The 13,696-nt window shown below is 30.9% G+C and overlaps 1 protein-coding gene across 1 annotated transcript in view; it reads left to right on the top strand.

Moving 5' to 3' along the window:
- Positions 1–12,170, top strand: part of LOC122519604 (mRNA decay activator protein ZFP36L2-like) — a 29,153-nt gene extending 16,983 nt beyond the window's left edge. The window contains exon 2 of the mRNA XM_043639176.1: positions 10,579–12,170. Coding sequence (XP_043495111.1) covers positions 10,579–11,904 — 1,326 coding nt within the window. The 3' untranslated portion in view covers positions 11,905–12,170. The remainder of the gene's footprint in view (positions 1–10,578) is intronic.
- The last annotated feature ends 1,526 nt before the right edge of the window (positions 12,171–13,696 follow it).

The raw sequence follows: 13,696 nt of genomic DNA on the forward strand, positions 1-13,696 counted from the left end.
TTTAATGAAAAAATTACTACAAAAAGAAAGAGAAAGAAAAACATACACACACAATCAAATTTATAATATTCATACTAATGTTAAATATGGTTCGTTATTTGAAATTATTCAATAATTATCCGATCATATATATATATTTTTTTTTAATGACCTTTTTCTCGTCCCATTGCTTTTTAAACTCGTTCGTTAGAAAGATTCGTGGATGGGTCCAAGTAAGGATTACAAAAGGAAACATGTGTCGAACGGGTAGATGAAAGAAAGAACCAAAGAAAAAACCGGATTTCAAGGGAGACCAGAATTGAACAAAACAGAACAGTAAAGAAACCACTTTCCGTGATCTTTGAAACACAGGCAGCAATTTCAACGACTGACCAATGGGGAAAGGGCGTGGGGGGAGGGGTGAATCTCTGTCAATCCGGTTGCTCAACCGTGGGATCCATAACAGAATATTTGCTTTTTTTATACACACACACACACACACACACATAACCATAAACTTTAATTTTAACTTTGATTATTATTTATACTCGATGAAATATTCATACGTATTTAAAAATCATTCGTATTAATAATTAGAGATTTATACTATTTTAATACGAATAATAAAAAAGAACAGGAATGATTTAATATCGATAATAATTTATTTATTTAAAAAAAACCATGTAAACGTGTGTGTGGGTAAATATGAGATCAGCAAAATTTTAAATAAAATTAATACATTCCTAAAAATACACAACGATCGATAAATAATTCTAAACCAATTTGGCATTATTACAAGTATAATATGTCCCTACGAATTTAGAATAACGAAAGAGTAAGATAATATAGAATGTATATCCAGCGATCAGGAAAATATTTGTTCAGGTGAAAAAGGAGTAGTAGCTTGCCAAATGGAGGAAGGGGAGGAGAAAGTTTAATTTAAATAGTAATTTCTATCGATTTAATTATTATATTATAAAAAAATATATTATTTTTATATACTTTTTCGATTGTTCCTAGTTTTTCTTTTTGTTTTTTTTTTCCTTTTTGTTGTTCACACGACAGAATAATCTAGAAGCGAATGCAGTCAACGTGTGTTACACAAAGAAAAATATGTTGTAAATGTATGTGTATGTATCTTAAATATATGTATGTATGTATATGTGAATGTATGTACCTTCTTGCGAAGGTGAGTCAGAGGGGTGATACGCTCGTCTGCACCGGAAAGCGAAACGTTCCTTCGTTTGCTCCGCTTGAGATTCTTTTGTTCCTTCTTGTTCCTTCTTCGATGAACGAAAAACAGTAAGAAAGAGAGAGGAACGAAAAGAAAAGAAATAAAAGTGGAAAAGGAAAGTCTTATAATAATAATGCAGTTTGGAATATTTGCAATTGAAAATTGATCAGAAGAAAAATCTGTCAATTTCGAGAAATTATTTTGTTACTTATTGTTTTTTCTTTTTTTTTTTTAGGTATAGAATGATACATAATATCCCACTAATACAAAAATTATTCACAAACTTTTTACGATTTTTGTGATTGGTGGTGCTCTTAACGAATCCAGATTTTCCTAAACTAACCTCCCCCCTGCCCCCACTCTGTCTTGTGGTATATACTATATTATACTATTATAGCATAGTATAATACAATATAGTATAATGTATTTACAGATTATTTTTTTTTATTTTATAAATTAGATTAATTAATAATTATTGTTCTGGTTAATAACAAATGTACAAGAAATAATTACAAATTTATTAAAAATTTTATTTATTATTTAATGATATATTATAATAATACAGTATATAGCATATAAAAAAAAAATATAACACAGTAAACATATCTTACCATAACCATATCATAGCAAAGTATGGTTTCTATACGAAATCATGAACGACTAAACATTATTTATATAACAAAACTAATTAGCCTGTCTATAATTAAATATAATCATATAATTAAAATGAATCAATAACAATAGTAAAAAAAAACTAAAAAGGTCTTCCTTCTAAGTTTCTATACACATCCATAATTGAATTCGTTTATGGTTCCAAGAGTCAAGCTCCTCCTCCATTGTACTAACAAGACCCATTTTTATGTTATGCATTATTAAAGACTTTATCAAGGTCTTCTGTATAAATTGTTATACAAGGTCATCTTTTGTATACTTGAAAAAAAATATAAATTATTTTCCGGTAGTATCGTGTCAGATATTGTCCTCTTAACAAATAAATGCATAAAATAGTCGTAACTATAGTTTATAGAAGCTTGCACTCTTGTAATATTGCATTCTAATGATCTGTTAATCATTTATTTTTTCTTGTTCTTTTCTTTTTTTCATGTGTCATATGTCAAAAATAATTTTTTAATATCATTGGAACTTAATTAGTGTGAATTTTCTTGCAAAATTGGTTATAAACCTCTTCCCCTTGCCCATTTGGTTTTTTACACCGCAACTACATCATAATCATTATCATCATTATTATCATTATTATTGTCATCATAATCGAAGTTGTAGTCATCGTCTTCTTCGTATTTTCTTTTCCTTTTCTTTTCTTTTTTTTTTTCGTACACGAAAATTCCGATCACGAGAACGTACCTCGTAAGGGAAACTGGTTCGGGTTTGGGTTCGGGTTCGCATTGCGTGTCGCAATTCCTACGTACGATTTATTATATATGGCGTGACTTTTATATATGTACATAATTATTCTTATATACGTTACTTATAAGAAGGGATATGGGAGAAGGGAACTAGGGAGGGTGGGAAAGATAAAAAAAAATTGTTGCAATAAGGAAAGTGCGTATTTATTTAAGGACTGATCGAATAAATCACGATATGCTATCTTTTACGCACGATCATACTTTCACCTGAAATTCGTATATGTGTGTGTTGTGTGCGTGTGTGTTTATTCATCGTCGTTAATTTATTTCCAAATCGAAGAACAAGGTCGAGCCGATTAAAAAAACAGAATTCTAATTTTAGATATTTTTTCCTCTTTTTTTTTTGTAATTTAATTGTCAAGGGAATCGGTCGAAGTTTAATTTTTCTCTTTTTTTTTTTTCCTATATATTTATTTCGAATAAATTTTCTCATTGATTGTTTATAGACTGAGAATGTTATTAAATTATTTTCTCATTTGGTTTCTTTTTTTTTTTTAATAAAATTTCGTCTACAATTTTGTTGAGATACTGAATATTTTATTATTATTATTAATTCAATTATTAATTCATAAACACGTTTATTTGTTTAATCGTATAAATATTCGGTTTGGTTCAGTGTTGTTTTTATAGAAATAATTGATAACCAAAAAGAAAATCATCGCTGCATTTTTGTAGAAAATATTCAAAAGAGATGATTGATTGAATTATAATATATTTATATATATATTATCATATACATACATCATATATTATCATATATATGATACTTTGTGTAAGAGGAAAAAAGAACAAATTAGAATAAAAAATGACGACGATGATGCATATACATATATATCTCGACAGAAAGAGATAGGAAGAGATAGAGAGAGAGAGAGAGAGAGATAGAAATAGAAGGTTGGTAGTACCAGTCACCGACTGTGTATAGTAGTATTACCATGAATGTTAGTAGTCACGATCTCACAATCAGTGTGTAACACGCGTGATTTGCAACGTAAACAACGTGACGTCGTCGCCTATCAGTTGCAATCATCGATCTGCAACGATTAAAACCGATCGCAACCTTGTACCACCAACACGATGAAAGTCTAATTAATTATTTCCAAATTTGTTGTTATGGAAAAAAATAAAAAAGTACAAAATAAAAGACAAAGAGAAATTATGTAAATTCATAACGTCGCGCTGTCTCGTAATTTTTGCTCGTTCGAGACTGATCATACGTTATACTAATTTTATATTCTTACAACGCGTGTTAATTTTAGGTTACACCTTTTTTTTTTTCTTCTTTAAGTATTTTCAAATGTCACTAGTACTTTTGTAATTATTTTTTTTATCGTTAACAGATTGTTTCTTTTTTAATGTGTTTTGTGTTTTACCTTTTTTTTTCTTTTTTCTTTTTTATTCTCAAGTCATTTTTCTTCTCCTTCTACAAAAAGAAAAATTCAGGCCAAATTTCAGGGGGGAAAAGTATAGTGGGTAGTATTTTTTATTTCTTATTTAGTGGAAGGATTTCAAGGTCACTTCAAAGTCAATCTTACTAGACCTGTAAAGTATTATTAATTGATTACTTTTATATTTTTGATATTTCATTTGATATAAATTTAAATATTTTCTTTTTTTTTCTTTTTTCATATTCACTTTCTTATATTAATATTATGTTTCATTTAATCATTATGAAATTATATTCTTCTTTCAATTTTGTTACAAAAAAAAAAAGAAAGAAAAATCTGTAGAAAAATATTACACGGAAGTCGGTTGTTTTATCCCCTCCCCAACCCTACTCAACCCACCCCTCTACCATTCGATTGTTTCGTCATACAATTTTTTCGCAGATAAAATTTGCGACGCGTTTATCATCTCGTTTCTTTGAATTTCGATAAAACAACGTGTATTATTATTACAAACAAAAAATTCTACTAAGTTATGAAATACTTGAATTCCGATTAATTTGCGTACGAGGAAAGCAAGAAGAAAGAAATAAAGAAAGATAGAAATAAATATATATACACACAACAACACACACACACACATTATATATATTACTGCACTTAGCAAAGCTAGCAATCGAGTTTGCTACACATACATTACACACATACATAATACATACATATATACATATTACTGCAAAACTTAGCAAAGCTAGCAATCGAGTTTGCTACACATACATTACACACATACATAATACATACATATATACATATTACTGCAAAACTTAGCAAAGCTAGCAATCGAGTTTGCTACACATACATTTTATACATAACATACATAGATACATATATACATACTTACACACTTACACACAGCAATCATGCATACACACACACATACATAATTGATCTCGAATAAGAGTGGGCGAAGATAGCAAGCAAAAGCAAGCAAGAAACAACCAAGGAGATATTATTTCTCCTTGGATATCGAAGTGGAAGCAGTAGTGTGTGGAAGCAAAAATATACGAGATAGAGAGGGTGGTTGAGGGGGGAGGGGTTGGGGGAAGGTTAGCAGCAGAAACGACGGCCAGAGTGCACTGCTCGCACATTCGTCCTACGTTTCGCATCTTATGTATTTACTGCATACGCACGCACACGAGAGAGTGCATTCATGCATGCGTGCGTGCATGCGTGCGTTTGTGCTGCTACTGCTACTTTTGCAACCTTGAGAGAGGTTCTTTGTGCGGTTCAGCACGTTTCTTCTGAGTGCTTATCTTTTATATATATATAGTATGTTCAATATGTTTAAATATTTGATATTTAATTACCATTATTAGTATAATTCACTACGCGAATTAAAAAGAATATTTTTTGTAATACTTTTTCTTTTTTCATTTTCTTTTTCAGTAATATTTTACTTCTGCAATAGAAAGTTATATTATAAAAATATTTTGTAAAAATATCTAAACTATATTTAATTATTATATTAAGATTTATATAATTAGTTTTTCCAAATTGAATCTCTTTCAAATATTCAATATGTTTTGTGTGCATTAAAAATAATCTTAATAATAAGAAAAACTATTTATATATACTACAAGATTCTTAGTAGTATACATTTTAAGTTAACTTATCCATTGAACATAATATATTTTTAACTTAACCTTTAATTTATTATTTTAAGTCTGTTTAATAATTCTTCCAACATAAAGTTTCCCTTTCTATTTCCGTTTCGTGTAACACAAGCGTGCTATTTACACACATACACACATACATACAACTATACCTATATCAGCAACCAGCAGAGGAGTGTTCACTTAACACACGTGTGTGTGCTTGTGTTCGAAGAAAAAGAAAAAGAAATGAATAAGAATCGTGGTTTAGATGGAAAGTCATCATTTTAAGAGAAAAAGAAGAATGACTGGTGATTGGTGTCTAGTCTCGATGGTACGAAACTTCTTGTTCGGTGAATCATCGAAGACACAAGACAAGACAAAATGAAACGAAGTTCTTTCTCCTCCACGAGAATATAGTAAATGGATATTCGAAGGTTATTGCTGCTGCTACTTTACGAAACACGTGTTCTGTTAAACACCACCGTTTTTTCTTTCTTTCTTTCTTTCTCTTTAATAGCTTCAGGAACAACTCTCATCGTGAATATAATCTAAGCAAGTCAGCATTTCTGGGAAAATTTCGATGGTTTATTTTATCAATTAACGTCTCACTCTCCCTCCCCCCTTCCCCTCACATACCCTTTTCTGTCTTTCTTCTTTCTTCATATACATATATATTATAATATACTCTCTTTCTCTTCCTCTCATTCATCTGTTTTTATTCATCGTATAGAAAATCAAACACAGACAACACACGTGACGTAATTATGCAACGGTACGCATAAAAATTCGTTGAGAATATACCTGGAACGTGATTAACATTCTCGTTCTTAATTATAATTTATAGTTATATGTATGTATATATATACATATGTGTGTGTGCGTGTGTATTATTATGCGTAACACGTGGTCTTTTTTTTTTAAGCTCGTTAATAAACGAACAAACGTTGGCTAGCACGGCTTGTTGTGCATATCTCCTTCAAAGATCGTACGAAATAAGAGCAAACAAGGATAAAAACCAAGTTTTCAATTCCAATATTGAAGAAAGAAAAAAGACCGCGAAAATTCAAATAATATTTGTCTTTCACCTGGAGAATGTACCTGATACTTCTGTAAAAATAAACGTCACACATATACACGTGCGTACGAGCATTCAAAATTCTAATGAATTTTCTCTCTTCTTTTTCCTTTTCTTCTTCTTTTTTTTTTTTTTTTTTTTTCTATTACTCATATCTTCATGCTGAATATCACGAAAAAGATATAAGAAAAAAAGAAGATAAAAATGACAGAAGTAAGACTTATGATCATTTCGTATCGCGTTCTCACATATACATACGTAATAAATACATCGAACACACTCAGAGATAAGAAAACAATGTACAAATAAGAGTATTTATAAACGTGCTATAATACGTATATAGGTGGTACATTAAATACGTATGCATTTATGCATATACATATTAGTGTTAAAAACGTTGATTATATAAATAATAATTTATTTATTGTGCATATCCGGTCGACCATGATGATGACGACGACGACGACCAATGAAACTATCCTGCATCAAAAATAATAATAATAAGAATAAGAATAATAATAATAATAATAATACGATTTGAAAAGAGTTACGGTATTTGGGGAGGGGGAAAGAAAATCAATGTTAAAAAAAAAGAAAGAAAAAAAAATGTGATGATAATAATAACATCCAAAGAATAAATCGAATAAAAGTTTGAGGAAGAGGGTGGGGGTCAGGGGACAAAAATGATTGGCTGAGAATGTAAAATGGCGGTTGCTGAGTGACTATGCGCGCGCGTATGTGTGTGTATATATCTGACTGCTTATCTTTCGTGCTTGGAAATTTCCACTCGCGTTTATATCGTGTAAACCTTATGTGTTCGTGTGCGTGTTTTCGTATGTATGTTGTATGTGTGAATTTTACACGTACGGGTAGAGGTATGTGTGTATACTTTGACGAGAAATCGGTCTCGGACGGTTATTATATCGTCGTCGATTATGACAATACGATTTCTCGATGTGTTGTTGTGTGTCATTTAAGAAACCGAAGCCTACAAACCAACGAACACACAAGCTCATTATTCTTTTCGTTGTGTTATAAGGACTTTGGTATTATAAACGTGACGATAAACTCTCACTCTTTCTCTCTAACGATGAAGGAACGTGTAAAACAGAAAAAAGAAAATTCATCAACCGTGTGCGTCGTCGTACAGTGTTTTGCGTGATTCCTCTCTCTCAAGTTTTGCGATACTTGAGAATATATGTAGTCCCGACCGTGTTACGTGTTGTATTTTTCCTATTTTTTCTTTTTTTTCTTTTCTTTTATCTAAGCAAAAAAGCAACATCGAAATATTTTCAAAGCAAAATTCTTTTCATGCGTGCACCGAGAGAATATGAATTGGTAAAAGCCGTAGAACCGCGACAAGAAAAAATAACTAAATATTTTTATTTTATTTATTTTCTTTTTTCTTTTTTTTTTTTATCGAAGTGAGTTTAATCGGAAAAAATGGTTTCCATGTTAGAATCAAAACTTTTCAATCAACGCAACTCTACGCATTTATTATTAGATCCTAATTTTAAATTATTACAATTCTATTTTTAGCTTAAGCAAAAGAAACAACCTCTTGTTGATGCGCTGCAACGTTAAACAAGAAAAAAAAGGAAAAAAAAAATCTTGAATTAATGATATACTTCAAACGTTTTACGTTTTTCTTTTATTATTTTTATATAGGTACTACTTATTTATTGCTTACAAATTTTATTTCTTATATCATTAGAATTCAATCAGTTGAGAAAAAGAAACTTTGGCAATTAATATTTTTCAAGACGTGTTCTTATCAGAAGAGAAACGACTTATTGAGGATTTCGAAGTGTCAACAACTCGAATGTGGCGTAATTCTCACGTCGCGTCGTGAGAGATAAATCACATAGCTATATTACTTTGTATCTTTTCACGTATACACGTAGGCAGTCATAATAGTATTGCAGTAATAATCATAATAGTTTGTATGAGAAAAAGTATTAGAGAGAGAGAGAGAGAGAGAGAGAGAGAGAGAGAGAGAGAGAGAGAGAGAGAGAAATATATAATCGGCAAAAGATGTTTATTTTCTGTTATGTTTCTCTGAAGACGATAGGAACATTGTTGACGACGTAACACATATTACAACTTTGTTTCAACAATATAGGAAAATTTTCCATAATGACAATAATAACTTCTTTTTTTTTTTATCTTTCTATCGTAACATTTAAGGGGAGTGGGGTGAAGTGGGGGTGGGAAAAATATCAAACTGTTCGTGGAAACTATTGTCGAAAGATCGTTGATCGATTTTATAGTTTTTTTTTTCAATTATTATCGATAAAAAATATCCAACTCTAAAATCAAATGGATATATGCTTTTGAAATCTCGTATAAAGAAACGTGGACAAAGGTATGTCTAAAAATTATGAAAGAATTTGAAGAAGTAGAGAGAGAGTCGTTATATACCATTAGAAATTTTTCCTAAACAACCTTTCTAATCGTCCAAAAGAATTTCTACAAAGGGAATATAGGATACTATTCCACCAATTGGTTAAAAAAAAAGGGCTTGTCTGGAATTTCTTTTTTTTGTTTTTTTTTTTGTTTTTTTTTTAGAGAAACCGTGTTTATTCCTTCGGATTTGATTGATTTGGAATGTAAAAACTTTCTACTTATGTTAGATGTATGCTAGAATTTTTTGATTTGCCCTCTTTTCCTCCTGTTGCTTAGAAACTTTTTTGTCAACAGAATTATATTCTTCATTCGTTTGAACTCTCACAGATCGTGTAATATTTTTTAATCGTTCTTCTTTTTTTTGTGTTTACTTTTAAAAAAGTTTGCACTCGTTCAAATGAGTCATACGAGTAGATCATTTAAAATCGTATTTTAAGCTTTCCAAATTTGTTTTTTTTTTTTTCTTTTTTTTTTTTCATACATAAGCTTAATATTTTGTATGATCATAATTAATTTTTCTAAGGAAAACTGTTAACAATAGTCAATCGTCTGTATCTAGGTATTACATTCTATCATAGAAAACACCCTTATGATTAAACTTCCTTACTTGGTTTTACTTGGAATTCGGCAACCTTTAAATATGTCAAACATTAGTCCCATACAGAATACAATAGCATCTTTTTTTTTATCTTTTTTTCCTTCAGGTAGTTTTTACCTCAAAAAAAAAAATAAAGAAATTAAATATAGAACTTCCCCCTCTCCATTAAATCTCACAATCTTTATTAATTTTATTTCTGATCGAATATCATTCAGGATTATATCTGTTTATCTATAAATTAAGAATTAACAATCCCAAGTTTTGATCTCTTCTTAAAAAATGGTAAAACCCTAATTAAGGAGAACAATCTTCAGGAAGTTACCAAGCACATGTTCTTTTTCTGCTATCAATTAATACGACTTAGTAACAACGTTATTTAAAAAAGATTAATATTTCTGATAGATGAATAAATAGAAGAAAAAATAGAAGAAGAAAAAGAAAAACCTTGAACGAAGTAATTTTCTTTAATATCGAACTGCTAATTTAGAGATTTCCGTTTTCAATATCATGAAATCAGAGAATAATTTGAGAGATTTTATTTTATATTTTTTTCTTTTAAACTATAACTATCATTATCGAATCAAAGCTTTTACGTAATCGTTCGTGTTGTAATGTCTGTCAAGGTCCTCCCACTAGACTTGTTTTTTCTATTTTTGTGTGAATATCTAATTTTTCAAAGAAATATCGTTGCGAAAGTACGTTTTCCCGTCATAATGAAGTATCGTAACTTGCATTTAGATTAAATGCAAATACAACAACAACAAAAACAAAAACACAATTGATCATAATTAATGAAACGTTGGTATTTTTTTCTTTTTGCAGAACACGAGCTCCACGAAGAGCAAGGACACAACAAATGTAACCAGCGTGGTACCGATCTCATCGGGCAGCAGCAGTAACAATGCAACGAACGGGGGTCACGCACCTCTTCGTCGAAGTTATACATCAATCGTGACGACGTTGATCGAACAACATCGTAAACTCGACAGGAGCGTTAGCGAACCAACGTCTCGTTACAAGACAGAACTTTGCAGACCGTTCGAGGAAAGTGGCGCCTGTAAATACGGGGATAAGTGTCAGTTCGCACATGGGTATACCGAATTACGAAATTTGGCTCGTCATCCGAAATATAAGACTGAGCTATGTCGTACCTATCACTCAATTGGTTTTTGCCCGTACGGACCGCGGTGTCACTTTATTCACAACTTCGAGGAGGCACGCATACATAATCAGAAGGTGAGCGATGAGATAGGCTTACCTCAGCCAAACATCATTGGTCTTAATCCGTTTCTGGCGGCTGCAGCGGCCGCAGCAGCCGTAACGAACAACACTGGTACTACAACAGTAACCAACAGCAACAACAACAACACTAATGCAGCAGCAGTCGCGGTAGCAGTTGCCGGCGCTGCTGCTACAAATTCGTCTAATAACAACAACGCCGTCAATTCCACTAATTTAAGCGTCGGTTTGCTCAAACAGATTGCTGTTGCCAGTTCGTCACAAGAAGCAGCAGTTGCTGCAGTAGCAGCAGCCGCTAATTCATCCCAAAATCTAATTAGAACAAATTCTCTAAGTTCAGCGTTTAGCTCTGCTAATGTTTTTATCCCGCCGTTACTACGAACCAATTCTTTAAGCTTGGGCTCGACTCAACAACAACAACAACAGCAGCAACATCATCACCAGCAACAACAGCAGCAACAGCAACAGCAGCATCATCACCACCACCATCATCATCATCGTCAAACGTGTGCCAATGTCGTCAGGAGTAGTTCAATCGTTGGATCAACCAGGCCCAAACCGTTGAACCTCAGTCCAACTTTCTCACTCGGTAGTACAGCCGATTCAGGTTCACCGCCATCTAGTCTCAGTCAATCACCCACCAATTCAATGGCAAGTTTCTTTGGCGACGAACAAGGAAACTTAACAACTAACAACCTGTCGACAACGGCATTCAGTTTTGGACATACTTTTGGATTAATCGAACCTAGACAAAGTCCAAGTCCTCACACGAATCTTTGCAGTTCCCTCAGTTCTGATGACATTGTACCTAGAAGCCCATCACCTTTATCACCTAACGCCGAATCAAGGTTACCTGTATTCAACAGGATCAGTAGCACCCTTGGTGACTTTGAAGGTCTTAAGATTTAAATTATTATTCTTAACTGTGACTACTATTTGAACGTATGTGTGTTTTCCTTTTTGCAACATAGAAAGAAAACACATATGCGTTTGGTTCTTTTCTCTTTTTTTTTTCTCTTCTTTTTTTTTTTCTTTTTCAAACAATCGTTTTAAAATGACGTCTCTGCGAATGTCATCGATTTAAAAAAGAAGGCGATTTTTTTTTAAATATTTCCTTAGAGAGATAGATAGAGGAGGAGTAAAAGGATTAGTAGGAGCAAAAGTAGGAGTAGAAATAGAAGTAGGAGTAAAAGTAGGAGGTTACGTATTAGAAATAAAATCATTTCATTTTTTTTCTCTCCTCTTTCGATAAGGACGAAAGGCGGGGGGGTAGGATCGATCATTTTCTTCCTCTTCTTCGTTCTTATTTTTTTTTTCACGCTTATTATTTAAAGCATTTTTTTTCTCTTCTATAATTCTATTTCTTCTGGTGCTTTTTCTATCCTTTTTTCTTTTCTTTTTCTTTCTTTCTTCTTGTGGGGGTTTTTTTTTTTAAAATCAACTCATCTTTAAAAGTAGTTTACTAGTAATTATTGAACTATTGTTTGAAGTTTTTTTTTCTCCCTCAACTTTGATTTTTCCTTTTTTCAATATTTTAATATAATCATTATTAATCATTATTTTAAATAATTCATATTATTATTACTATTATTATTATTAATGGATTAGATTAAGTAAGTTCATAGTTATTATTATTAATATTATTATTATTATTATTATTATTATTAATAACCCTTTAAATATTTCAATATATTTAAATATCATCCATTTCGTAATTACGATCGCGTTCTTAAAAACTTTTTCTTATCATCTTAATTAGTTAATAACAAGAAAAAAGTAATAATAATAACAGCAACAGATTATTCATTAATCTTATTAGACCGTGCGTTTTTTTTCTTTTTTTTTTTTTTTTGATTATTAACCAATACGGAACAATTTAGTAGACAATCAATCCCTGAATGATAACAAAACGAGAGATTTGCCCTTTTCTTTTCTTTTTTTTTTTTCGTTCTTATTAATTAATACGCGTTTTTTATTTTATTCTTTTTTTTTTTTTTATATATATATATTAATATTTTATACTTATTAGATTTAAATATCTCTGAACTATATTTAAAAATATCCCGGAAAAAATCGTGACAGGATCGTCTCGTGTGTATCTCTCGATATATTTATATTTTTATCCATATTATTTAACAAAAAAACAAATACCAATATATACAAAGTGGATACTTGATAAATTAATTAATAATTGATTCACACGAGGATCTTATTAATAATAGTTTGCGTTTTAAATCCGGGGCAGGTAAAACGTTGCAATAATTTCAAATGAAAATTTGTAAGTAAACGAAAACTACAACAACGACAACACGACAAAATAATTTTTTTTCGTTTATTAACTAATTTATTAACTAATTATTTCTTTCGGGTATTTTTTCTGCCCCCCTCCCATTTTCTTCTCTTTGCTCGGGTTTTTTTTTTCTTTTTTTTTTTTTTATCATCGTAACTCTACTATTGTGTTGACATGAATGATGGTGTTTTATCGAAGAGGAAGGACAGATGGAGAAAGAGAAAGAGTTGAAAAAAAAAGATAAAGAAAAATTAAACGAAAGTTTTTCTCTTTTTTTTTCTCTCGCTTTTTTGTAATTCTTTTCTCCAGAGGAAAAGGAAAAAAAATATCGATTTAATGAATGAATGAAAGAAAGACGGACAAACTGACGGACGAACGAAACAGGAGATTTTTTTTTTTTTTTACTAATTA

The sequence above is a fragment of the Polistes fuscatus genome, unplaced genomic scaffold, assembly GCF_010416935.1.
Source record: "Polistes fuscatus isolate 324 unplaced genomic scaffold, CU_Pfus_HIC Scaffold3, whole genome shotgun sequence".
NCBI classification, from domain to species: domain Eukaryota; kingdom Metazoa; phylum Arthropoda; class Insecta; order Hymenoptera; family Vespidae; genus Polistes; species Polistes fuscatus.